At 39.9% G+C, this 25,519-nt stretch overlaps 1 protein-coding gene across 1 annotated transcript; it reads right to left on the bottom strand.

The window, feature by feature from the left end:
- Positions 1–8,727: 8,727 nt before the first annotated feature.
- Positions 8,728–10,247, bottom strand: Arxes1 (adipocyte-related X-chromosome expressed sequence 1). The gene has a single exon (NM_001024267.2). The coding sequence runs from the start codon at positions 10,163–10,165 to the stop codon at positions 9,623–9,625; it is 543 nt and encodes a 180-aa protein (NP_001019438.1). The 5' UTR covers positions 10,166–10,247; the 3' UTR covers positions 8,728–9,622.
- Positions 10,248–25,519: the final 15,272 nt, after the last annotated feature.

The raw sequence follows: 25,519 nt of genomic DNA, 5'->3' as shown, positions 1-25,519 counted from the left end.
CATACACACACACACATACAAAAAGAAGAAAAACAAAACAAAAATGTATGTGCACTAAATTCTCTAACTGGCACTGGATGTGATGGTGCACACCTTTAATCTCAGTGCTCAGAGGCAGAGGTTAGACAAATCTCTGTGAGTTCGAGACCAGTCAGTCTACAAAGTGAGTTCCAGGACAATCAGTGCTGTTACACAGTGAAATCCTGTCTCAAAAACCAAAGCAAACAAAATGAAGCAACACCCTCAAAAGTGTATCTAATTATAGCACCTAAGAAAATAAATGTGTGTCTTAGACCATCATGATGTCATTAAAAAGAAATTGAGTAAATTGATACATCACCTTCATAAGATAGATACACTACTATTGTTAAATATTTATTCTCAAAATGTCTATACACTAAGTAAAATCCCAGAAAAAATATAAAAGATGTTATTGATTAACAGGCTTCTTTTTAAATTTATATCAAAATGTAAAGATACTAGACTATTAATGCATATTGGAAAACATAAAAGTTGGAGAAACACTACCTTATTCAGAAAATTTTATTAACTTGTAGCACTGAAAAATGGTCTATCATCATGAAGGTAGAAAAGTATATCTATATCTATATCTATATACAAATATAATTCATTATAAAAAGAACACTATTCTAATAAGTTGTGTAAGAAGAACTAGTGGATATCCACATTGAGAAATGTAAACTATGACTCATATATGGCTCATATAAAAAGTAAAAATGGGTCATAGTGGTTTTTGTTTCCTTCATCCTTATTTTATGAGAAAGGTTTGTCCTATGTAGGCTAGGATGGCCTTGAAACCCATCATAATTATGCCTCAGGCTCCAATTGCTGAAATTATAAACATGTCTGCCACTTCTGATGTTGATCATAGATTTAATCATAAAACTTAAATATATAATAATCCTAGAGGCTGGAGAGATGGCTCAGCGGTTAAGAGCACTGACTGCCCTTCCAGAGGTCCTGAGTTCAATTCCCAGCAACCACATGGTGGCTCACAACCATCTGTAATGGAATCCGATGCTCTCTTCTGGTGTGTCTGAAGACAGCTACAGTGTACTTGTATATAATAAATGAATAAATCCTTTAAAAAGTGAGAATTCTAGCAGAAACTATGGGAGTCATTATCAAGAAATAGACATGGCTAGGCATAGTGGTTCATGCCTATAATCCCAGCATTTGAAAGGGAATCCTAAGAAATACTTTGTTTCAAATAAAGACAATAGAAAGTGGACAAATAGTTCTTGCACAAAGCTATAAGCCTTGATTGTTTCAGTTGCATGTTTGAGAAAATGTAGACCTGCTCCTGATCAGAAAACAGCATTCTCGAAACATGCAGCTCATATAATATGCAGAACATAGAAAGTCACATCAAAGTCAACAGGAAAAGAGATAATCCAGTAAAGAAATGAGCAACAACACGAATAGTTAGAGGATGGAGAAATGGCTCCACATTCAAGAGCATGCAGTGCTTTAGCAGAGGACGCACGTTCAGTTCCCAATGCCCAATTCCTGGTGACTCATAACCATCTGTAACTTTAGTTCCAGGACACCCAACACATCTGGCTTCCATGAGCACCTGCACTCCTGTACATATACCCACCCCAACATAATTAAAGTTAAGATATTATTAATTAAACCTTTAAAAATAAAAAGAAATATTCAAATAGCTATGCCTCTATAGAAAAATAGAAAACTATCAAGCAATCACAGAAAAGGGTGTTTAACATCATCAACCATTAGAAAAGAGTAATAAAACTATGATCAATAAGGTTCTATTAGAACAGTGACACACATTAAAAGAAAGAATATAGCAAATACTGGCAATATGGTGAAACAATGAAACAATGGGAAAAGGGGGCTTGGAGTGCTTGATAGTGTCTCACAATACTAATCTTCCATTTATATTACTCAATCATATTGTCATAAAAGGTATATTTGCAGATAGTCTTTATATCTTCTATGTGCATGAATGACCCCAATTAAAAACAACCAGAGAATATAATATAGATACTAAATTTTTCCACACGCTTAATAGGAAGATATATACAAATGTATCATACATAAAATATCTAAAATATAGAAATTTAAAGGTGAGTTTTAAAAGCTAGATCTGGGCCTAGAGGTGTAGCCTAGTGCTACTATGCATGCCTACCACAAAGGAGAGCCTGCCCACCCCATCCCCATCCCCATCCCCATCCCCAGAAGCAGAGACTAAAAAGCAGGAAAAGACTCCATTAAAAAGAAGCCTGTATGGTTCTGTTTAAATGACCATGAAACCTAATCTAGAGTGACGGAAATACCATTCATTACTGGGATAAGGCAGTGAGAGGAGCAACATGTCTAACACTACAGAATTGAACACATTACATCCTGGAAAAGTAATTATGAATTTAAACCTATCTGCTAGTATTTAAGGACTATATCTTATTGTAATTGTAATATAGTGTGTGATGTTGTTTCTGAAATGACAGAACTCTGTATCTAGGAATGCGAACCAATAAACAGCATTCTTTCAAAGTCTCTGCTTCAGTTCCTTTCTCAGCTACCCTTGGTGGCAAGTCACTCAAAAGTGATGAGTAAAATAAACTCTTTCTTCCCTCTGTTTGTTTCCTATTGCTGTGATACAGGCCATGACCAAAAGTAACTTGGGAAGGGAACAGTTAATCACCAAGGGAAATCAGGGCATGAACTCAAGCCCTAGAACTCAAGGAACCTGGAATAAAAGCAGAAGGCATGAAGGAATGCTGCTCAGTTAACTTTGCTATACACCTTAGGAACAACCGTCCCGGCCCACAATAGACTAGACAAGACACTTCCACATTGATTATTCATCAACACAATGGCTCACAATCTTCTCTAAGGCCAACGTGCTGGGTTCATTTTCTAAATTGAAATTTCCTTTTCCCAGATGACACTTGTTCATGGTAAGTTGGCAGAAAGAGAAGGGGGAGGGAGGGAGGGAAAGAGAAAAAAGAAAAGGAGAGAGAGAGAGAGAGAGAGAGAGAGAGAGAGAGAGAGAGAGAGAGAGAGAGAGCTGACTGGCATAACCCCTCAGGTTGCTTTTGTTCATTGTTTTATCACTGAAACAAGAAGCAAACTAGTACAGAGTACCTTTGAATCCACTGCATATTTTAACATCCACTGGGATATATAATGTAATTAGTTACTAATTACTGTTTAAACTGTCATTTCACAGAGGAGAAAATTGGTCTCAGAGAGACCTATCCCTATCATTTCCTGCCATGAATGCCTGGCTTCTACATGGAAAGTTGTTGAAAGGCACACTGGGGCACAACACCAAAGTCCTAGGGGAAAGGAAAATCTCAAGAGTCTCATAAACAAGACATTCCTCCAAAGAGCTCTCTAGCAAGAAGGAGCTGGCTAGGGTCTGGGATTCCCTGAGTATGTCTCCTCACTCTGCAGAGAAGTCCAGCACTCCCACTACTACACATCCACACTGAGTGCAGACACCTGGAGGGGATTTTTCTGTTGTCACAACACAGTGCCAGTTTCCGTTTTAAATTGTCAGGGCCATCATAATTACATGGCATCTATAGCATCAGGGTTGCTCTCCATACTGAAATTGTTTCTTCACATCCATAGGTCCTTAGGGTGAATTTTGACTGAGAAACAGTGATCACATATCTTGGACCCTTATCTTTCAAACCTCTGGGACAGTTCTGCTTTCAGTGGTAGATCTTTTAGTAGGCTCACTGCTGTTCTTCACCCCCCCAGGATCTGAGGACCAAACCCAGGGCCTTGCACTTGCTAGGCAAGCGCTCTACCACTGAGCTAAATCCCCAACCCCTCGCTACTGTCCTTTATCTGTGTCTTACTGTCTCGGGAAGTGTTCCTATCTCTTCCTTAAAAATTTTGGTAGATGCCCCCCTTCACCCCACTCATGCCGTAACATCCTAAGACTGAAATATAATGCAATTAAAAGACGACCCCTTATGAACAACAATGCCAAGCAACCAGAGCTTCCAGGGACTAAGCCACTACCTAAAGACTATACATGGACTGACCCTGGACTCTGACCTCATAGGAAGCAATGAATATCCTAGTAAGAGCACCAGTGGAAGGGGAAGCCCTGGGTCCTGCTAAGACTGAACCTCCAGTGAACTAGATTGTTGGGGGGAGGGCGGCAATGGGGGGAGGATGGGGAGGGGAACACCCATAAAGAAGGGGAGGGGGAGGGGCTAGGGGGATGTTGGCCTGGAAACCGGGAAAGGGAATAACACTCGAAATGTAAATAAGAAATACTCAAGTTAATAATAATAAAAAAAGACGAGGTTTCATTTCAAATGCCAATTCTAATTGTAGAAGATCATTGAGTTGTCTAGACTTCAGGTCTGGCTAGTTTTGGTGTGTGATGTTCTTATTTACAATTTTTATAATGAAAAAGTATTTTAAAATATGAGAAAAAAAGGATATATTGAGTGATTCCTAATAAGGCAATACTGCTGACTGTGACTTAGACTTTCTAAGGAAATAGATTCTTAATAATAAACTCTGAAATCTGACTTACCATTTCAGCAGTGCTTGGACAGCTATGAGAGACAGGATTGTGACATGTGTCTATTAAGAGAAAGTTACTTTCTTGCCTTGGGTGATCTTGGTAATACAGGGGAATGCTTCAGGACCCGTTCTTTGGCACACATCTCAAAGTGCTAAAAAGACTCCTTTGTTAGATGTATATTCACCAAGTAAATTACTGCTGCTAGGAGTTTCTGTGTGGTTAAGACAGCAGTTTGCAGTGACAGCTTCTCGTTTGCTGAGTAGGAATGGCTGCAGTCGTATCTCATTTTATGTATGGATAGCAGAGTGGGTTAGAAGGGGAGGGGAACAGCCATCTAGAAGGGGAGAGGGAGGGGTTAGGGGGATGTTGGCTTGGAAACTGGGAAAGGGAATAACATTTGAAATGTAAATAAGAAATACCCAATTTAATAAAAATGGAAAAAAGAAAGAAAGCGTGTATAGTGAATATTCCACTTAGAAATCTCCTCATAATTGAGGAATTTTTTCAGAAATTAATGCAAAATTGTCATTCACAGATTATAGCTAAAATCATAACATAGTCCTACCAAGTCTCCTTGTATAGTAGTCTGTCTTCTGCTTAGAAGTGCTAGAGGGAAAAAGTCATGAGAGCGCTGTATTTTTAAACGAATTCATTTAAAATGTGAACCAGTATAATAAACAGCTATGTATCAATTACTTTTTGAGAATAAGTTCTGGGTTCAGACATCTCCAAATCCTTGTGTCTTTTTGAAACTTTTGATGATAGAATTGACTCAATATACAGCATGTACATGTAGGAATACACTTTTTAAACTGAAAACAAGGGGGGAAGTAGGACAGAAGAGATGGCTAAGAAGTTAAGAGCACTGGTTCCTCTTCCAGATGACCTGGATTCCAGTCCCAGTACCCATAAGGAAGGAAGCTCATAACTATCTATATCTCTAGTTCCAGGTATCTGACACCCTCACACAGATATAAAATAAATCATTAAAGAGTTAACCCCAAAATAGGATATATCAATCAAAGCAAACCCAAGTTCCAGATAGATAGATAGATAGATAGATAGATAGATAGATAGATAGATAGATAGATGGGGTGGGGTGGAGAGGGTGGCTGGGTGGCTGGGTGGCTGGGTGGCTGGGTGGCTGGGTGAGTGGATGGATGGATGGATAGATGATAGATAGATAGATAGATAGATAGATAGATAGATAGATAGATAGATAGATAGATAGATAGATCGGATACCTAGGGCCTTGTATATGGCTAGTAAATTCTCTACCATTTAACTACATGCTCAGACCTCAAGCTTTTTCTTCTGTTCTGGGGTTTGAAACTACAACCTCTATCCATAGTATACTTGGATCTATATACTTCTATTCCATAGCAAATTTCCAAAAAGTATACTTATCAGATAATTGCAACTCAAGAAAATTACAGCATTCGCCTCTATCAAACAAACAGATCCACTCACCACTATGCACAGTGAGCTGGAATTGTGGTATCTAGGCCTTGGCAAGGCTTTGCTGTGAATGTCTTCCTTAATGACAATGTGGCCAGTTGTTTCAGGCTTTAACATTTGCAGATTTTATGCTCAGCATCTTTAGAAATTATGTGAAGTTAAAGATTCTGGCTTTAAAACAAAGTCAGATCAATATGAAGTATGTTCTTGGGCATTCTCCCTATCTGTCTGCCTTCACACAACTATTGTATATTTCTGTTCCAATACGCTGAAAATATAAAAATATTATATATGTGTGATGGAAAAATTATCACCATGCAAGTAGTTATTTCAGCTCTTGCTATTTCGCAGACAGAGAAATGGAGATCCCACACAAACGAAGTGGAAATTCTGGAGCTAACACTAGAATGCATGACATTCCACCTTTGAAGCTTTTCTGGTGGGAAATACTGGCTCTCAAATGCATATCCATGGACCGAGTAACTACACGCACAGCTGTTTAAATGAATGGAGTGTTATGTTTACATACATGACGAGACTACAAGAAATGTTACACATTAGTTTAAACTGTTCTTAGGGGGGAAAAATTGCCCTTTCTGCTATCACTGTAGTATAACTGGATCGTTTGCTCTTAAGAGCAATTGAATAGCAGTTACTGTTTTGACACTGTTTATTTTCTCACCTTGGAAAAGGCCATTTAAACGTTTTTTTTTTTTTTTTTGGTGTGTGTGTGTAGTTTTATGTATATTTATTCAGTAAGGTATTTTACAAACATTCCAATTTCTTTAGACTATGAATCAATTAGGTGGAGATTTTATGCAGAGGAAGAAGTGCACTCCTTTTGTTAGCATAATCAAATCAGTCTTATCACACGAGGTAGGAAACTTCTTTCCATAAATGTTAAAAAGTATTTCCAGAGAAGGGGAACAAGAAATCTTTTAAGTGTTAGGGATTTAGCTCAGTGGTAGAGCGCTTGCCTAGCAAGCGCAAGGCCCTGGGTTCGGTCTCCAGCTCCGAAAAAAAGAAAAGAAAAGAAAAAAAAAGAAATCTTTTAAGTAAAAATCGACTACTGTACTATCTGAGATACAAAAGAAGCAGAAGTTGAATTTGGCCATGGAATTTTATCAGAGCAATATAAATCCTATCTAAGGGAAGGGGTGAGGATTACACTTATATGTAGGTATAAGAACAAATATTTAGGATGCTCGTTTAGTAAAGCGGTTGTTGGTTCTCCTCCAAGACTTGTGCAATAATGAGTACTAGGCGGATGTTTAAGTTTCCAGTATGAGAAATGATTTCTCTCATACTGAGTATGTCTTTGTACAATCTGGGAGTGGTTGTGTACTGCCCAGGTATGTGTGACGTCATTGCTCCCTTGATTATTGTACCACACTGGCCACTGTGATCATAGGTGTTAGAGCTCAGTAGGACTATTGCTTGCTTCCCACCTTTGGAAGTTTTCACAGTGCCTTCTGGTACCATGAAGCTCTTCCCCAAGGAGGAAGCTTTCAGGTTTGATCCAAACTGTGCCCTCTGGGGTCCTGGGTCTGAAGTGCACACCGATTCCAGCCATAGAGACTCACCTTCCACCACTTGGGGGGGGGGGCAACCAGAGGCAACAGCAATAACCTATAATGGTTTTTTTAGGGGGGGTACTTTTGGACAATTCTGATCAATAACTCAAAAGAATTTTCATGCCTGATTTGAGATTTTTTGTTAGGTAGTCTATGGCTCTTGGACCAGGATGGTGAGGTCTATTGCCAGCCCATATGTGAAATTTTTATTTTAATTATGTGTATATTCCTACACAGACTTGGTTGTATTGTGTGTATTTTAGGTAGATAGTTCACAATATGATTCCTTATAACTTTTCAAACATCCTGTTATTTTACCCTTTTCTCTCCTATTTATCCTCCTCCTCTTCCCTAATTAGATCCATTTTCCACTTCCTCTTCAGATCACTTGCATTCTGGTAATCCCCCATCTATTGCTCCCCCATCCCCCACTCTGGTGATGGTCTCCTTTTACTTTCCTGGTTTCTGCAGTTATATCAGGTTATATGCTCACATCCAAAGATTTGGAGGTCGGAACATCAGATAAGAGAAACACTAAATATACTCTTTTCTAGTTTCATCCATTTACCTGCAAATTTTTTATTTCAGGTTTTTCTTTTACACCTTAATAGCAGCTGATGAAAAAGCAGACTTGTGGGGCCCAGTCCTAACCGATAACATCCATTTGTGGATGCTGGTGGTGGTAGTGGTGGGAGTTCATAAGGCCTCGACCCTAGACGAATAGCTGCAGACAACCAAGGACCACTGAGAGTGAGAGAAATATATATATATTCACATACACATATAATATATACATACACAGAAACACACACAGAGACACAGACACACCATGAATTTGAAAGAACAACAAGATTATATGAGAGGGTTTGGAGGAAGGTAAAGGAAGAGGAAAAATGAAATTATATTATAATCTCATATAATAAAAAATATTTACAAAAAAGAATCAAATTGTATTTCAAGTTAAAATTCTCTTGTTTGCTTAATGTAACAAAACTCCTGAATTTCTGCCTTTTTATTTGAACAGAGCTAATGCATGCGGTGTTTACTTTTTAGGTTATAGAGAAAAACATCTACAAATGATTATAAGTGAAAAATTATACCACAAATGTTATTCATCAATATCCCAGTAATGATTAAATAATGCCCCTACAAGAATTTTAAGCAGTTAGCATTTATTTAACGGCATTAAACATATTAGAACATACGCATCTCAGGGTAAGCATGCAAACATTTTTTCCAACTCCAGTAACAGTGCTAGAACATTTAACAAAGATACACTGCACAGCAATCTTTGTAGAGAAACTACTATAAAGCACACATTTGATTTACTTAAGAGACTTGAAGTGACTTGTCATCATTTGCAGTCTCAAGAGGCATTCACTATTTAAATGGTCATATTTACTGGCAAGAAAGGCAAGCAGTAAGATTTCTGAAATGGGGGTAAATTCTCATTCTGACTCATGTTTAACTATTTTGCATGTCAGACTTTTAAGAAACGAATCACAATTTTTCTAGTAATCAAACACACCCTAGAACATATAAGAAAATGGCATTAAGTGTGAACCGACAAGGAATGTCTGGAATAAAATACAGCTATTATAACAATACCAATACATCTGTTTTTTAATTTCTCCCCGAACAAATTTTATAGATCACATGGAACCACATAATGAATATGATAAAACTGTATTATTCTCAGGCCTCATTATCCAACTGTCTAACAATATCCTACTCCGGAGAACTTCTTTTGTTGTTTTGTTTGTAGAATGATGTTCCAGAACTCTATTAGCCTTTCCCTCCAATTATACAATTTGATGCTAATTCTTACACAAAGGAAGAGTAATAACCAATGTCACACTAAGATCAATGAATGAAGTCTCCATGTTAGGTACATGGAAGCATGAGTATGAGTTCAGCCAGTCCCAGAACAAAACCAGCAGGTTTTAAAATAAAAAAAGAGAAGCCAGCAAGACTTGAGGGAAAAGAAGAAAGAAAAACAATTCCTTAGGTACACACATGTCCCATTTCCGAGGCAAAGAGAGAGAGTTCTTCAGAAAGTCGTGGCTATTTCATAGGAATCTGGAAAAGGGACAGACACGCGTCCAGATCCAGTCACAAGAGGCAGGATCCCAGCAATCGGTATAACTTGCCAGGAGAGAGTCAGAGTGACATTCCTGTTTCCCTTGAGACCGTGTCCATCGTCAAAGAAAAAATACTTGCTTTTGACGTCTTTCAGGTTCAGCTTGGGGTTCTCGCCTCGCAGAAGGATCTTGTCCCAGAGGACCACCTGGTTCACAGCGTTGCTTTTGGTGGAATATTCTGCCGACAGATAAAGGAAGAGCTGCTTGACGTTCCAGTCGAAAGTCTTCTCCAGATCCGCAGAGATGTGGAATGTGATGAAGCCCAGGTCGCTCTTCTTTCTGGGTCCAGTGAAGTCTTCCACTTTTTTGAGCAGGATCCTGGAGACGTGCAGGCGCACGGGCGCGCTCCTGTCTTTGAAGGCGGTGGTGAGGATGCAGCCCAAGGTGAGCGCCGCCATGACGCTCAGCGTGAAGGCGAACAGCGAGTTGGCCCGGGACAGCAGGGTGTTCATCTTGCAGGATCAATCGGCGGCTCCCTCCACGCGGGCTCCGCTGGCGCCTGCAGGCTCGGCACTGGCGTGCTGTTGGCTCCGCGGTCCTTCTGCCTCCCTGTGGCTCGCGCGGAATGCTGGGCGCGCGCACGCGTCCCTGGAGCGCGCACCGCCCACGATGCCTCCCCCTCCCCCGCCCCAAGTCACTAGTTAACCCTACAACCACTGTCTGCTGATAGTCTGGAGCATCTGATGGAAAGCGGCAGCGTGGCTGAATAAGGGGTTCAGTTGGGGGATGCCTTGAACTGTCTCACCCTCAGGCCCAGACACAGTCACTGAAGGTCCCGGCACACAAAGCCCTGTCCGGGGAACCCTCTCCCTCTGCACACTGCTGCATCATGGCTTCCATACATCCTAGCCCCTCCCCTGGCCTTCTGCAACAGGCTGCTGATGGCTGTACTACCCCCACCCCACCCCCACCCCCCTACACTAGCTAGTCCTGCCTCTCTGCAGTCCATTCTCTACACAGAGACCAGCCATCCCCTACAGGTCATGTCACTCCCTTGCTGGGATCCTTCTTCACCCTCAGCCTACAACAATCTTGGTGTCAGAGGTGGCCCAGGCTGTGTGCTGCATCTGCCCTTTCCCCTCACCCCCTACCAGCCTGCTTGGTGTCTGCCAGGCTCCAACTTCTGGGCTTGTCCCCTGCTCCTGGGGTAACTGGAGCACACACAGTACAAGCACACCAGGAAAGACATGGCCTGTCTGTGCGTGGTTTCTTATCATTTAGGACTCAAGTCGAAAGCCACGTCCAGAAAAGGCTTTCAGTGAAAAGTCTGTGTAATGATCCCTGACCCTTGATTCTGATTCTACCTACCCTAAATATTCTCTTAATTGGAAATGACTACCAAATGGCTTTTTCAATTCATTTGTCTTCTTGGTCCCAGTTTCCCAATCTTTAATGACAGGTTAGTGACTGTCTTTCCTGTTCTTTATGCTTTTCCCCAGTGCTTAAATCAGAATAAATATACAAATCTGAACAAATATGACATAATTAAGGAAGTAGTATTTGAATAGACAAAAGAAGCTGATACTTACAAGCAAGTAACCATAACAATCACTTGTGCAAGCATTCAGAATAGTCAACTGACTGAGCAGTATTTCTTGGGAACCTTTCGAACTTAAAAAGAAATCATTAATGTAGATATGGATATATTTCTTATTTAGTTAATTTGATTTAGCTTCTCAGCTTGATGTCCACAGAACACTTTCTTGATTATTATAGGTTTATCAGACATTTTGAAATCAGTTGTTGCTTATTTCTGCCATGTTTTCAAAAATCTATGCCCTTTGAGTTTTCACTACATGTGAGAATCTGTGTGCCATTTTCTTTGTATAATTTTTTATGCAAAGTTTTATAGTTTTATACAGAGTTTTATAGGAATTGCAGGGATTCTTTTGTTGTTGTTGTTAAAATATCCAAAGATACTTTAGGAGGAAAAGACAGTCTTCTCGAGATATAGTGCTCAGTCACATGTGTACTAATATAAACCGAGATGTATCTATTGGACCCCATTCAAAGGGTAACTCTGAATCGGCTATACATCTAAGTGGAGACTTTGAGATATAAAAATTTTTAACAGAAAATAGGCAAGACTACCATTTTGCTCTTTTGTTTTGACACTAAAACCACAATTTCCAAGTGAGAAATCACTAAATGATACTTTTTTATAAACTAAGACTAAATGAGCTATTTCAAAACTTTACTGAGATGATATAAAGACAGGTGTCTGTGAGAAACTATTTCAAAACTATAGTATCTAAGAGGACTAATAATTAGAATATAAATAGTCACAAAACTAAATATGAAAAAACAAGACATTTCACTAAATAGTTAAGAATTAATTACCTAGCCAGGAAGGGGTGGCATATGCCTTTAATCTCAGCACTAGAGAGGCAGAGGCAGGAGGACCTCTGTGAGTTCAAGGCCAGCCTTGCCTACAGAATGAATCCCAGGACAGCAAGGGTTACACAGAGAAACCCTGTCCTAAAAACAACAGCAACAACGACAATGGCAATAATAAATAAAAAAAACTGCTCAAGGTCAAGCTAGTCAATGTTACAACATGGAAGAGAGGGTGTCCCCAAAGCCTCACTCCTACTTGGCAAGCTATAGGCAGCTAGCTGACAACCACAGAGGGAGACAAAGTCTGTTTTCTTCATGGGTGGTGCCCCTGGCAGTTTCCCCATGCTACAGTGGACAGCCCTATAGCCACATGTGTGTAACACTAATTAGATCCCATATGTGTGTGTGTGTGTGTGTGTGTGTGTGTGTGTGTGTGTGTGTGTGTGTGTGAAATTTGGAGAAGGATCTGATAAGAGAGACCTGGGAAGAGATAGAAGAGGAGGAAACGAAAGATGGATTTGACCAAAGTGAAATGTATTTATGTATGAAGGGAAAATAGAATGGAAATAATTAAATATATAAGTAATGATGGTAGATTGAAGTCAAGTTGATGAAAAGATCCTCAACATTAGTGTTAGAAAAACGTCTCAAGAAAATGGCCACACATTCCAAAGTATTTGGTATGGCAGTAGTTTTACTTCTGCAGAAGCAGATTAGATGCATCAAATCCAGCTTGTAAGCACACTCAGCAGGGTCCTCCTGGGCCTTTATTTCTAATGCAAAGATGGGCCTTACACTCCTACACAGTTGGCTAACTCAAAACAGTACAGCTGATAAACAAAGTGCAGCTTTTGAGAACAACATGCAACCTTGAGCACATATTTTGATTTCAAGAACTGCTGGCCCTGTGGGAATTTAAATTTCTGCCAAGTGGCTTTGAAAAAACATTTTAAAAAATGAAGTTTTTGTCTTACTTAACCCTAGAGTAGAAAAGAGAGCATATGGTCTTCAATAACAACAAAAACAACTAAAAGTCCACATACACTTGGAAGTTGAACAATGCTCTACTCAATGATAACTTAGTCAAGGAAGAAATAAAGAAAGAAATTAAAGACTTCTTAGAATTTAATGAAAATGAAAGCACAACATACCCAAACTTATGGGACACAATGAAAGCAGTGCTAAGAGGAAAACTCATAGCTCTGACTCCCTCCAAAAAGAATCTGGAGAGAGCATATATCAGCAGCTTGACAGCACACCTAAAAGCTCTAGAACAAAAAGAAGCAAATACACCCAGGAGGAGTAGAAGACAGGAAATAATCAAACTCAGGGCTGAAATCAACCAAGTAGAAACAAAAAGGACCATAGAAAGAATCAACAGAACCAAAAGCTGAATCTTTGAGAAAATCAACAAGATAGATAAACCCTTAGCCAGACTAATCAGAGGGCAAAGAGAAAGGATCAAAATTAACAAAAACAAAACGAAACAACAACAAAAAACAACAACAAAAAAAACAGAAATGAAAAGGGAGACATGACAACAGAAACGGAGGAAATTAAAAAAAAATCATCAGATCCTCCTACAAAAGTCTATATTCAACAAAACTGGAAAATCTAGGTGAAATGATTGATTTTCTATACAGATACCAGGCACCAAAATTAAGTCAGGACCAGATAAACCATCTAAGCAGTCCCATAACTCCTAAAGAAATAGAAGCAATCATTAAAATTCCCCCCACAGAAAAAAAGAGCACAGGACCAGATGGGTTTAGTGAAAAATTCTATCAGACCTTCATAGAAGACCTCATTACCAATACTGTACAAACTGTTCCACAAAATAGAAACAGAAGGAACACTACCGAATTCCTTCTCTGTAGCCACAATTACGCTTATAACTAAACCACACAAAGACCCAACAGAGAAAGAGAACTTCAGACCAATTTCCCTTATGACTATCAACACAAACATACCCAATAAAATTTTCACAAACTTAATCCAAGAACACATCAAAATGATCATCCATCATGATCAAGTAGGCTTCATCCCAGGCATGCAGGGATGGTTTAATATACGGAAAACCATCAACGTGATCCATTATATAAACAAACTCAAAGAAAAAACCACATGATTATCTCATTAGATGCTGAGAAAGCATTTGAAAAATTCAATACCCCTTCATGATAAAAGTCATGGAAAAAAACAGGAATTCAAGGCCCATACCTATACATAGTAAAAACAGAAAATACAGCAAACTAGTAGTTAACATTAAATTAAATGGGGAGAAACTTGAAGCAATCCCACTAAAATCAGGGACTAGACAAGGTTGCCCACTCTCTCTCTGCTTATTCAATATAGTACTCAAAGTCCTAGAGTCCAGAGCAATCAGACAACAAAAGGAGATCAAAGGGATACAGATTGGAAAGGAAGAATTCAAAATGTCACTATTTGCAGATGATAAGATAGTATACTTAAGTGATCCCAAAAATTCCACCAGAGAACTAAACTTGATAAACAACTTTAGCAAAGTGTCTGGGTATAAAATTAACTCAACAAATCAGTAGCCTTCCTGGGGTTGGGGATTTAGCTCAGTGGTAGAGAGCTTGCCTAGGAAGCGCAAGGCCCTGGGTTCGGTCCCCAGCTCTGGAAAAAAAAAAAAGATAGTACACTTAAGTGATCCCAAAAATTCCACCAGAGAACTCCTAAACTTGATAAACAACTTTAGCAAAGTGTCTGGGTATAAAATTAACTCAACAAATCAGTAGCCTTCCTCTACTCAAATGATAAACAGGCTGGGAAAGAAATTAGGGAAATGACACCTTTCACAATAATCACAAATAATATAAAATACCTTGGTGTGACTCTAAGGTAGCAATTGAAAGATCTGTATGACAAGAACTTCAAGTCTCTGAAGAAAGAAATTGAGGAAGATCTCAGAAGATGGAAAGATCTCCCATGCTCATGGGAGGATTAATTAATCATTGGCAGGATTAATATAGTAAAGATGGCCATTTTGCCAAAAGCAATCTACAGATTCAATGCAATCCCCATCAAAATTCCTACTCAATTCTTTATAGAGATGGAAAGACCAATTTGCAAATTCATTTGAAATAACAAAAAAAAAAAAAACCAGGATACCGAAAACTATTCTCAATAATAAAAGAACTTCTGGGGGAATCACGATCTCCAACTTCAAGCAGTATTACAGAGCAATAGTGATTAAAACTGTATGGTATTGGTACAGAGACAGGCAGGTAGATCAATGGAATAGAATTAAGACCCAGAAATGAACCCACACACCTATGGTCACTTGATTTTTGACAAAGGAGCTAAAACCATCCAATGGAAGAAAGATAGCATTTTCAGCAAATGATGCTGGTTCAACTGGAGGTCAAAAAGTAGAAGAATGCAGATCGATCCATTCTTATCACCCTGTACAAAGCTTAAGTCCAAGTGGATCAAGGATCTCCACATCAAAGCAGATACACTCAAACTAATAGAAGAAAAAGTGGGGAAGAGCCTCAAACACATGGGCACTGGGGAAAATTTCCTGAACAGAACACTAATGGCTTTTGCTCTAAGATCAAGAATCAACAAATGGAACCTCATAAAATTGCAAAGCTTCTGTAATGCAAAGGACACTGTCATTAGGACAAACAACCAACAAATTGGGAAAAGATCTTTACCAATCTTACATCCAAAAGAGGGCTAATATCCAATATGCAGAAAGAACGCTAGAAGTTAGGCTCCAGAGAATCAAATAACCCTATTAAAAACGGGCTACAGAGCTAAACAACGAATTCTGAGGAATATGAGATTGCCTTGAAGCACGTAAAGAAATGTTCAACATCCTTAGTCATCAGGGAAATGAAAATCAAAACAACCCGGAGATTCTACCTCACACTAGTCAGAACAGCCAAGATAAAAAACTCCGGTGACAGCAGATGCTGGTGAGGATGTGGAGAAAGAGGAACACTCCTCCATTTTTGGTGGGATTGCAGACTGGTACAACCATTCTGGAAATCAGTTTGGAGGTTCCTCAGAAAATTGGACATTGCACTACCTGAAGTCCCAGTTATACCTCTCCTGTGCATACACCCAAAAGATGCTCCAACATATTACAAGGACATATGCTCCACTATGCTCATAGCAGCCTTATTTATAGTAGCCAGAAGCTGGAAAGAACCCAGATGTCCTTCAACAGAGGAATGGATACAGAAAATACGGCACATTTGCACAGTGGAGTACTACTCAGCTATCAAAAACAATGACTTCATGAAATTCTTAGGCAAATGGATGGAACTAGAAAATATTGTCCTAAGTGAGGTAATCTAATCACAAAAGAACACTTATGGTATGAAGTCACTCATAAGTGGATATTAGCCCAAGAGCTTGGATTACCCAACATACAATCCTTAGGCCACAGGAAGCTCAAGAAGAAGGATGACCAAAATGTAGATGCTTCAGTCCTTCTTAGAAGGAGGAATAAAAATACTTACAGGAGGAAATTTGAAGACAAAGTTTAGAGCAGAGACCAAAGGAATGGCCATCCAGAGACTGCCCCACCTAGGGATCCATCCCATACATAGCCACCAAACCCAGACAATATTGCTGATGCCAAGAAGTGCAAACTGACAGAAGCCTGATATAGCTGTCTCCTGAGAGGCTCAGCCAGAGCATGACAAATGCAGAGGTGAATGCTAGCAGCCAACCATTGAACTGAGAACCAGATACCCACTGGAGGAGTTAGAGAAAGGATTGAAGAAGCTGAAGGGGCTTGCAAGTCCATTAGAACAACAATACCAACCAATCAAAGCTCCCAGGGACTAAACCACCAACCAAAGAGTACACATGGACAGACCCATGGCTCCAACTGCATATGTAGCAGAGGATGGCCTTGTTGGGCATCAATGGAAGAAGCCCTTGGTCCTGCCAAGGTTGGACCCCCTAGTGTAGGGGAATGTCAAGGAGGGGAGGCGGGAAGGGATGGATGGTTGTGGGGGAACACCCTTATAGAAGTAGGGGGAGGGGGAATGGGATAGTGTTTCTGGAGGGGAAACTGGGAAAAGGGATAACATTTGAAATGTAAATAAAAAATGTAAATAAAAAAATGTAAAAGAAAATAATAATAAAAAAAGAAAGTCACAGAAAAAAAGAGCAAGTGCTGATTCTAAATTTAAAACAAAAGACAGTATACTTTACATCTCATACAAAGTTAATCATTAAGGAAAAAACCTTAAGACATGATATCAATTAAATATTAGATTCTGAGAGAATAGCCAGTAGTTTGAAACACTGGCACAGTCATGAATCCTGAAACTTTTATATGCTGCTAATTGGGGGTGAAAACAGTTGGATAAGCACTTCCAAACACTTCTCTAGTGTTTTTACAATGATAATTTCATGTCTACTGAATGATCTGGCCATTGAACTCTTAAATACTGTCAGGCATCATGGTAGTTACTGGCCAATGGTGAACAGCACTGAAACTGTTAGTGACTAAGCATTGTGGGTAGGTAGGCTCCTGTCTTAATGTACCTTCAAAGTACATTTTCATTTATTTCTCATTAAAATTCTGTGGTGCAAGTTGAGCACACCCAGAAGTATTTCTATCCATCACTTTAATATTTTATATATGTGCTGTTTTGAGCTCGGTATGTAACAAAATGCATCTACTATCATTTCTTTTAAAATTGTTGGCTTGTTTGCCTAGGCTAAAGCATGCAATCCTTAACTGAGCACGTATGGGAATGGACTATTCATTCACATGCATATATGTAGATGTAGATGTAGGTGTAGATGCAGATGCAGATGCAGTTGTGTACACACACACACACACACACACACACACACACACACACACATCTCTGAATAAAACTGCCATACTTCCTTTACCCTGGGCAAATGCTGCTTGGAAATATTTTTGGTGTTCTCCTGGCTTTGTTTGACACAATACATATTTTAAGTGTTTTATGTCTTAGTCTTGATTATTTTCACACTTACCAAAACATGAAAATCTTCCATTTGGTTACAAAACAGCCAAGTCCTGATGAAAAGTATGTTAGTTAAAAACATTAGGGGCTGGGGATTTAGCTCAGTGGTAGAGCGCTTACCTAGGAAGCGCAAGGCCCTGGGTTCGGTCCCCAGCTCCAAAAAAAAGAACCAAAAAAAAAAAAACATTAAAGATAGCCTCAGAGGCACCAAAATGTACTAGTGTCTCATCCAGAAAGAGCATTCGGCACTCCCCCGGGTACGATTTGGGAGTCAATTTGAATTCCACAGTCTGTTTCCGTGTCTTCCTTTTGTCTGTCATTTGTGGTATCTGGTTTGTCTATGGCCTGGCTATGGTGTGTGTCATATGCATCCGTATTTCTTATCTCTCACAGGTTGTGTTCTAACAAAGGACTTTGCTCTGTAATTCCTGAACAGCACCGAAAACATCACATGAGGAAGGAATGACAGATAGTTTACAGAAATCTTTAACAGAGTTTTACAAGGGGGGGGGATTAAATTATTTACTCTAACTGACCCCAAAGCACTCAGCAAGACAAACACACTGTTTTCGTAGAATAGCCACGTCGCTTCCAACTTTTATGGTTGCATGTTTGTTATATAAGGATACTTTCGACCTGCTTTCTGTTTTCAACAAATGATAAACATATCACACACACACACACACACACACACACACACACACACACACACACACTGTGCTCTGGATCAGGGGCATATAGTTTAAGATTACAACTTTGCATGCAGTTAGGTCGTAAACGCTGATTACACGGAAAATCCAAGGGAAGCAGGGTTGGTTGTTGCATTGTTGTCTTAAAGGCAGGTTAAACAAACAGGCAGAGTACAGCGGGATATCACACTAAGGGACCTCAAGCTGGATTATTAACTTGGCTGTGAGTTCCAGCAAAAGCTGCAGTCTCTTAGAATATAAGAGATATTTTCATAAAATTGTATCACAATATAACAGGTACAGGGAGCATCTCCCCTAGGTCTTTCCTATCTACTTCAGCTTTCAAGGTCTAACAAGTAATCTGAGAAGGAGTAAGGAATAGTCTGGATTCATAAGAACAGGGCTATGTGTTTGTTTCTTATTAACTGATGGTCTAGACCATTCTGTGAGCATTCAAAATGAGCCTTTCCTTGTCTTATTCTCCCATAGCCACCCTACTTGTACATGGAAAATAGTTTCAGGACACCTTGGAACAGGATAACATGTTCTCCTTGGCTGTGAAGTTTCCGTACTTCTCTCCCTTAGGAAATATTCCAGCATCAAGGCAGGAAACAGAAATTATGGAACTTGGGTCTGGGGTCTCTCTATTTCTCTATTCCTCAGGGATACTCAGCTCCCACTGCAGGGCTCTCATACCCTCATCTGAGTCTAAAATACCTGGGTGTGGGCGGGTATTTGCTCTTTGAACTAAGCCTTGGAAATTTCTGTTACAATATTGTAACTGAAGGAGCCAGCAGGGCAGCAGGTTTCTATGGCAACTGTGCTTCACAGGCTCCCCTTCACATTAGAAATCCTTGCACACAGCTGTCTGCCTCTTGCATTTCACTGAGAGAAAAACACTTCACTCTTCAGGCTAGCACTTGAGAAATCACATTAGTTAGTGGAACTTGAGTAGAATTAGGCAGCATTCTCTAAGTCTGCTCATTGTGATGAAGGAAAGGAAGTCCACACTGTCAACCATTTTGTTTGCATAAAATTCTCAAGCATAAAAATATAATAAAAATGGCCTTGGGAAGGTATTCCAAGTCTACTGAAATTCAAGGATGCCAATGGAGGGAATCTGTGTGTGTGCAGCTGGTGGTAGTGCCAATCTGTGAGCACACAATATCAGCACTGAAGACAGAACTAACGGAACACACTTTGGAGGCCAGCCTGGGTTAGTGTCTTAAAATGACAGAAAGAGTCTGTCTACAGTCTTGTGACTAAATGATCTAGGAATACAGAACAATGTCATTTATATAAAGCCAGTTGTATTTGAAAGAATTAGGCCTAGAACAGCTGGCCATTTATTAGGGCCATGCCTAGTCATTTTAAACATATATCAGTTTACACTGAGGAATATTTACCCTACACTCCTAATGTTTTCCTTCACATAGAAGGGTCCCTATGGATAATGTACACATTGCCTATCCACTTATTCCATCATGGAAGGGAAGACTTACTTGATTGGAGAGTTCCACAAGAGATATGCATTATTCAGCAGAAGCCCTCTTCTTTCCCAAAAATTGCTAACAGAATTCTTCCATTCTACTCTCAGGAAAGGATCTCCCCTCTATTCTTCTGTGTCTTTCGGGCATTCAATTCTTACAGTCTTACTTAAAAACAGCCAGCAACCAAATGAACAACAAAAGGGATAGACACAGGAGCAAGGGGCTCTGGGTACTTCCTACAGTATAGATACCTGTTAGGAGTACATAATTCAAGGAGAACTGAGTAATGTGATCTAGGTCTGCCTGCACAGGATTCCTGTTGCTTAGGAAAAATACACTGGGACAATGGAAGTGCAAGGACTGCAATGTATATTTATGTTGATGTCTGGTAGAGGAGTTCTGTCTGTGTGTGCCTCAGGAATGTGACTTTCTTGCCAAGAGCCATCCTTGTTATAAGAAGAAATATTTCAGGATACTTTTGAGAAAACACTTTCACAGCGACTACTCTTTGTTTGGGATGAATGCGTAATAAGCCAACTTTTGCGCTTTTCTCTGAGGGCGGTTTGTGACAATGCTCCCTCAGTGTCTTAATTCATGAGACTACAGTGGCGCACTCAGCTTACTGAATTAGGTTCCAAATGTTTGAAGAGTAGCTAGAAATCGGTATATTGTAAAAATTAATGTTATATAAACCCCTTCAAAGAAGAATTGGCCAACTGTTCAGGAATCTTTATACTCCCATAAACATAAAACATAGATTTTAGTTAAAATTATAAGAAAGCTTTATTGAGCCTCACAGGATAAAATAATTCAATTCTCATAATGACAACAAATCACACGGGGGAGGAACATTCACCAAAACATAGTAGTTTTGCTATTTATGTCTGCCAGTACCCCAAATCATTAGCCATCGTTCTTTCAGTATTCTATCTGTGAACTTCACTCAGGAGACTCTTTTTCTGTTCTCTGTGGTGTCTGTTATTTGAAGACATGGGTACCTAGGGTCCAAATACCTCGGGCATGGGATGTTTTATAAGGTAGAGCAGGTTGAGACCTGGAGACTCAGTGGGTACACATCTGTGACTTAGGTGACTCCCTGCTCCCTGTCAGACTCCTGGAGTGGAACAAGTGCCACACTCTTCACATAAAGAAATGTGTCCTAGGGTCATGTAACAGAGGTCTCCATGTACCTAGAGATCTGGAGGGCTTAGCCAGTAAACTTCTTTTCCCATACATTCCTCCCTTCATGGGGTCTACCCTGAGAAGTGGGTAGGATGCATTATGCATCCCTTTCCCACCAAGAACAACCACTAAACTATTTAGAACCATGGACTGTCTCTCTCATCAAGATTCGCTGTGAGGAGTCACGGAGAAGGCCTTTGACTACAGAGCCGCAGCTTAATTCTCCCATAGAAAGTCCCTCTGTGCTCCCAGCCACAACCACCACCAAGTCTGCCTCCACCACGCTAAGGACAATCACCCATGGAACAAGCTAGATCTCCCCTTCCTCTGCCCCTGGGCTAGATGCTGTCCCCAGTTCAAAGGCCCCCAACTCTGTTCTCTGCTCTTCTGCAACTCCCAGCAGTGCCTGGATGTCCAAAAATCTGAGAATCCCATGGTCCTAGTCCCATCGCAGGCCTGGGGATCCCCAAATCATCTCTGGCATTCCCACATCTCAGACTGTGTGTTCCCACCCCCAGAGCCTTCGTGCTTCTCTACAGCCCAGCACCCACCCAGGTAGCACAGTCAGACTCCTCACATTCGGCTCCCTAAGAGGCAGTGCCCAGGGTTGGAGCAGATACAGACCGACTCTGGGGCATTCAGAAAACCTCCTCACATGAATAATGTATTGTCACTTTCCTACTGCTGTGATTAAAACGCTATGACTAAAGCACCTTGTAAATGGAGGGACTTATTTAGAGCTTACAGGCCCAGAGAATCAGGGTCCATGATGGTGGATCAATGACATGGTGCCTGGAGCAGAGCTGACAGCTCACACCTTGAACTGTAAATAGGAAGCAGAGAGAAAACACTAGAAATGGAACATGGGTTTTGAGACCCTAAAGCCTGCACCCAGTGACACACTCCCTCCAGCAAGGCCACACCTCCTAAGCCTCCCCTGAAGTGTGAACAACTGGTGACCAAGTACTCAAAGGTCAGAGACTAACTGGGAACATGTAAATACCACAGGTGATTACTGCTGTGGACATTTGCTGGAAGCTCAACTGTGACTTTTGCCTAGAATTCATTGGTTATGCATAGAGTCCTCCACATTTTGGGTTGCCAGATTAAAACAGATAACCAATCAATGATATTCTGATGGCTCAATTTTTCTGTATGTTCCTTTTGTATAAGAGGTTCTTTTAGTACAAGGTTGAGATATAATTGCATGGAGACACACACCTTTAGCCCCAGCTCTTTGGAAGCAGAGGCAAGCAGACTGCTGTGAGTTTGAGCCCAGCCTGGTCTACAAAGTAAATATGTATATATTTTTCCCAAGAAGATTGTTCTGTATAATGAGATTGAACCTCATCCAATTAGAGGCTTGAAATAAGAAGATGTTTAATCTTCCCAAATAAGAAGGAATTTTTCAATCATGAACTAGAACCTTACATTTTCTCTTCTTTATTTCTTCTCTCCAACCTCTCCCATTGTTGATTCTCAAATTGATAGCTTCTTCTTGTTTATTATTTCATATATATGCATAATTATGTAAATGCAACCTGCTCAGTCTGTTTAATCTTACACACACACACACACACACACACACACAGACACGTATTTTGGTTGATCATTGGATATCAGATAACTTATTAGTGTGCTCTTCCATGGAGAAGTCTTTCTCCCGCTCCTCGCATTCCTTAGTTGCTTGTAGTTCTTTGTCTCCTGGTGGGGTCTTTTGAGGGTCCTTCTATGTCAGCATGTCTATTCAGCTATTGTTTTACTAGAATTTTAGGTTGTCTCTGGTCCCTTCTGTGCAGATTTTGGAATTTTAGTAACTTTCATTCTGTAAAAATATTTCTGAAAGTAAACTAACCTCTTATTAAATACAGACATGTACATATGAATGTGTACAAAAGAATATATTATTGATTCTGTTTTTTATCAAATACAGCATGCAGTATTACTTTATTTGAATTAAATTATGCTGTCTATTTTTTGATTTGCTGCATTGGGTACCTAAGATGAGGAGTCTCCGAATATGTGAATCTAAGGATTATCTGAGATGAGACTTAATAGTGAGGCACATCTGGGTAAAATGAAATCAGATTTTCAAAAAGATAAAACCTAGTAATGCCTAGTTTGGATTTCATAAAGGAGAAAGACTTCTAATCCACAGTTGATGCCAAATGTGTGTATAAATATACTGAGGCCCATAATATTACAATTTAACATTTTAATGACCTTTGGTATAAAGGCCCTGCTTCTATCATTAAGAGTTTCTGGTGTGGGTTTGAAGAGAAGTTCTTCAAGGTGATTCTGATGGGAAACTCAGATACTGGGGAGGATCAAGGTTCCACTTGAGCCTCACCTCCAGGACCAGTGACCACTGGATTCAAATGTGAATCCAGTTTCAGATACATTGTATTAGAAGTTGGAGTTCCCTGTTTAGCCCAGTGGCACAGATATGGCATTAACTTCTCTGTTGTAGCTACGGGGAGAAGTTGCCAACTTTGATATCTTGATTGATGGGAAGCATATTAATGGGAAATATATAAGGATATGAACCCGTGTGAGATTTGATATGCATCTTTGCTGTGTTTACTTGTCCTGCACCTCCAGCATATAATATGATTTGATTCCCTTCTCTTTACCTTTGGGGAAGTTTGTGACAAGTGCTGAAGCAGAAGCTGTCTGAAGCCAGTATTTCTTCTTTTTTGGGAAAATATTGAAGTAATAGAAAGACTGACACAGTAAATGCCATAATTTTAGAGCACAGAACAATTTCTTAAGCACAATGTGTGTCTACGGGTTTGTTTTCTGTTGTCTGGAAGGAAGCTCTACAGGACTCCTTGAGGTCATGTAATTTAAAGTCATATCAGAAGGAGAAGCTAGAAAGTTATGGCATGGGAGCTGGGTAGAGAAATGCCCTCCATTTGCATAAAATTGGTCTGCATCATTGAATTCTTTGATGCTCTTCGGGAGTAGTAATTTCACGAGTGGCCTTTAACTTGGTATCTTGATCTTTATGGTTCCCAAAGGACTAATTTCCACAGAAATTCAAAGCTGAATCTGGAAAGAGATCTCGTGTAAAAGAAAAACAAATGTTATCTGTACACGTGCCTGACAAACTAATCCCTCAGCAAAATGCATACCATCTCTCGTGTACTGATTCAGGATTTGGGGGGCATGGGAGTTTGGATTATCTTTTAGCACAACAAATTTGAGTATACATTTATCTCCCATCTTCCCTGAAAATTGTGCCATCACTTACATTCTCAGAGTTAACTGAAGTATTAGTGAAATCTGAGACACTGTTGAGTGAATGGACAAAGTGTAGCAGTCGAAACCCTCAACAGCTCTTATCTCTTGTGCTTGGGAGAGACAAATTCTGTTTCACTTCATAACTTATAACATCTAGTCAGGAGCCAACATCTGATGTCTGAGGAGTGCAGCCAATTTGCCTAAGAGGGAATACTGCAACCAGCCTATCACGTGAACCATTTGTGGTGTTTTGAAAGGTAAGCGTCCTCCGTAGGCTCAGCCTAATTCCAGGTTTGACCCAAGCTATGTAGAAAACGAAATGGCAGGAAAGTGAGTTTCCGAGAGATGTCCCACCGTTTTGCATGGCTGGGATGGGTGAGCTCTCTGAGGGGCACGGAGCCCAGAGACTTCATCCCAGGATTGCTCCTTGCTACTGATATGCTTTCCCTGCCACTATTACATAGCCTAATGTTTCCTGAGCATCTCCTATTGGGCAGATTTTCTGCAGATCAATATGAAGGTGCACTTTCATGTAATAATGCTGTCTAGACAAACTGATGATTTCATAATTCCTGATAATGATTCTATAGAACTTCTGAACCGATTCTAGTAATTTTAAGCCTCCCGTAGAATAAAACACTGCAAATAGTGTTCTGTGTCATAAGCATGTAAATTTCACTAGGAAGAAAAATAGGCTAGAAACAAATTAATGATCAAGGAAAAACATTAATTCTAGGTCAGGTCTCAGGACAAGGCCACAGATGTATCCCATGATAAAGCAAATTGCTTTGAACTTATAAGGAGCTTATACATTGAAACACTGGTTTGAACTTATCAACTTCCTGCTATAACTCCCTTTTTAAAAATAATATTTT

This window comes from Rattus norvegicus, chromosome X (genome assembly GCF_036323735.1).
Source record: "Rattus norvegicus strain BN/NHsdMcwi chromosome X, GRCr8, whole genome shotgun sequence".
Classification (NCBI taxonomy): domain Eukaryota; kingdom Metazoa; phylum Chordata; class Mammalia; order Rodentia; family Muridae; genus Rattus; species Rattus norvegicus.
The sequence above is the reverse complement of the archived record's forward strand: the minus strand, read 5'-3'. Positions and strand labels throughout refer to the sequence as shown.

Excerpts from the sequence above, each read along its gene's own strand:
- Arxes1 (NM_001024267.2), bottom strand. The coding sequence starts at position 10,165 with ATGAACACCCTGCTGTCCCGGGCCAACTCGCTGTTCGCCTTCACGCTG.